General features: G+C 55.8%; 1 protein-coding gene across 1 annotated transcript; it reads left to right on the top strand.

The window, feature by feature from the left end:
• Window positions 1-662: 662 nt before the first annotated feature.
• L226DRAFT_577034 (uncharacterized protein) lies at window positions 663-2,219 on the top strand (the record flags this gene model as incomplete). Its single annotated transcript, XM_067685495.1, has 1 exon — window positions 663-2,219. One exon carries the CDS (start codon window positions 663-665, stop codon window positions 2,217-2,219), a length of 1,557 nt encoding a protein of 518 aa, XP_067528266.1.
• Between the last annotated feature and the right edge of the window lie 132 nt (window positions 2,220-2,351).

The following is a 2,351-nucleotide window of genomic DNA, read 5'->3' as shown; positions in this document are numbered from 1 at the left end:
TCCGACATTTGCTGCCTAGGCCGCAAGATTTTCGTGGGCGGCAGAGCTGATGATAGCCGAGTCAAACTGCTGCGTCTCCCCTCTGAACCCTTGTTCAATTATTTGCCGACATTCCAATGGGGCCTCTTCGGCCATGACTGGTTCAAACTTTTGGCATGCCATGACCTCTGGACGGTGACATGGCTAGTGCACAGATGCATACTGCCTCTATGGGGGATGACCGACTCACCTCTATGCGGCGCAGGTCATGTTGTTAGTGCTAACGGATGGCTCGTCCTGGTTTGATCGCGGATATGCAGATTACGCTGTTACCAGCTTGATCCCGCCCCGGTGCCGGAAGTTGCTCGCCCCCAACCCATTCGACCCACCCGCTCTTGGTGTCACCCACCCAGTCCTGTACGCCTCATATCCTGCAGGACGTCTTCCCGCGGTGCCTTGCGACACACTCTCTTGGACCCACCCCCTTTCGGACCCCATCCTGTAGGGTCCACTGCACGTCCGTACTGTCTTGCAGCAGCAGTTCAGCACTTCACCCTGCTGCGGTCCCTCACTAGTGCACATCGGATCCGGCAAGCCCCATCGTCGCATGGTATGCTCTTCGCTGTTACCAGATTCTGTTCGGTGGCTAATTTGTTTGTGTTGCTGCGCGATGAAGCCAAAAGATGCCACCCAAGAGAAAGCGGGCTACGGCTTCCAGCCAACCGTCCACGGGCTTGACCAGCATAGCCCTAGCTCCGACTCACACGATCCACTCCCCCTATGTGCGAGTCGTTCCCTGGGACATCTTGCTGGAGATCTTTGGCCATTACCTCACATATCAACCAACCACCGAGCCCGCCCTTCACATCCTTGCCTGCGGCCACCCACACATTCCAAACCCCAAGCCTTTTTTCCCGAAGGCTCGAACCATCCTTCGTTCCGTCTGCAAACATTGGAGGGCAGCTGTCGTAGAGAGATCGGTTTGGTGGACTGAGGTTGAGGTTAGCCCGGAGGTCAATATCATCGCTCTTCCCCATGTCCTCGACAACTCGCGCGGTCGTCCACTACAAGTGTCATTCTATTTCAATCCCACTCCTGTTCACTCCATGACCTCCATCCATCGACAAGCGAGCCGATCCACTGTCACCGCCGACTGTGAGCTCTTTAAGCGAGCCCTTGACGCCCTGCGTGCGCACAGTGGCCGTTTGACGTCGCTGCGGCTGTTCGCTGACCACGATGACATCGTCAATTCTTTATTCGACGCAATGAGCTCCATGGGGATGATACCCTCACTCCGCCTCTCTGCTGTCAACTCCTTAGACCACTCCAGGCGGTATTACCAGGGTGCAGAGCCACACCCACCTCCTCATCGTATCCCCTTCCCACCGACAACCCTCCCCCCCCTCTCTCTCTCCGCTCTGACCCTGCGGGGCTGCAGCATCTCGTGGGAGGCACTATCCGCTGTCATCGCACCGACCATGGTAGACCTCACGATCGATAGCATAGTCAACCCGGTCCAAGGCGAGAACTTGTTGACCATCCTGGAGTCCGCATCCCGCAGCCTACAGACGCTTCGTCTAGGAGGGTCGCTTCTTATCCACACCGCTGGAGAGGAACTTCAGCCACCCCTTCAACGTCTCCACCTTCACACCCTTCACACGCTCGCTCTATCAGAACTCTCCCTCGAGGTCTGCCTGTACCTCCTCGACAGCTTCGCAATACCCAGCCTCACGGCCCTTTATCTGGACCTGTACTGGTGCGAGGCCAGTACCCTTGGCGCTTCGCATTTCGCGCCGCTTCTGCACAAACTCTGTCACCCCGGCGCACATATCTCCATCCGCACATTGCGCGAGCTCAGTATCCGCAATCTCGGCATTCCCATTCTCGGCAGCCCAGCCATGCTTGCGGAATTGTGGCATTCACTTGCCGAGATTCGCGATATGTACTTGGACTTCGTCCATCTTCAGATAGAATATTGGGTCTCTTTCGTTGCCTCTGCAGCTCGAGGCTCCATGCCCAAGCTAACCTCCCTGACAATCTGTGGGCTCTCCGCGCTGGATGTCCAGGACTATGTTTTAGCTCGGAGCTCAGCAGGGTTAGACCCAGTGGCCATTCTCATGTTCGTACACCCACAGGCTCCAGAAGCTCAAGCTCCAGATAAATGGTTGACATGGCTACGTAGTCACACTATAGTATGTACCGCGTTCGAGGACCCAGATAGATCGTCAAACAGCTACTAAGATACCTACAGATGCACGACTTGGTATTTTTCATCGATAAGCATACTGTGAGCCACTAGTCGGTAATGTAAGCATGCTGCTCAAAATGCATTGCGGCGGTGTCAATAGATCGATGGACGACGTGATTTCCTG

The sequence above is a fragment of the Lentinus tigrinus genome (assembly GCF_003813185.1).
Source record: "Lentinus tigrinus ALCF2SS1-7 unplaced genomic scaffold L226scaffold_118, whole genome shotgun sequence".
NCBI classification, from domain to species: domain Eukaryota; kingdom Fungi; phylum Basidiomycota; class Agaricomycetes; order Polyporales; family Polyporaceae; genus Lentinus; species Lentinus tigrinus.
The sequence above is the reverse complement of the archived record's forward strand: the minus strand, read 5'-3'. Positions and strand labels throughout refer to the sequence as shown.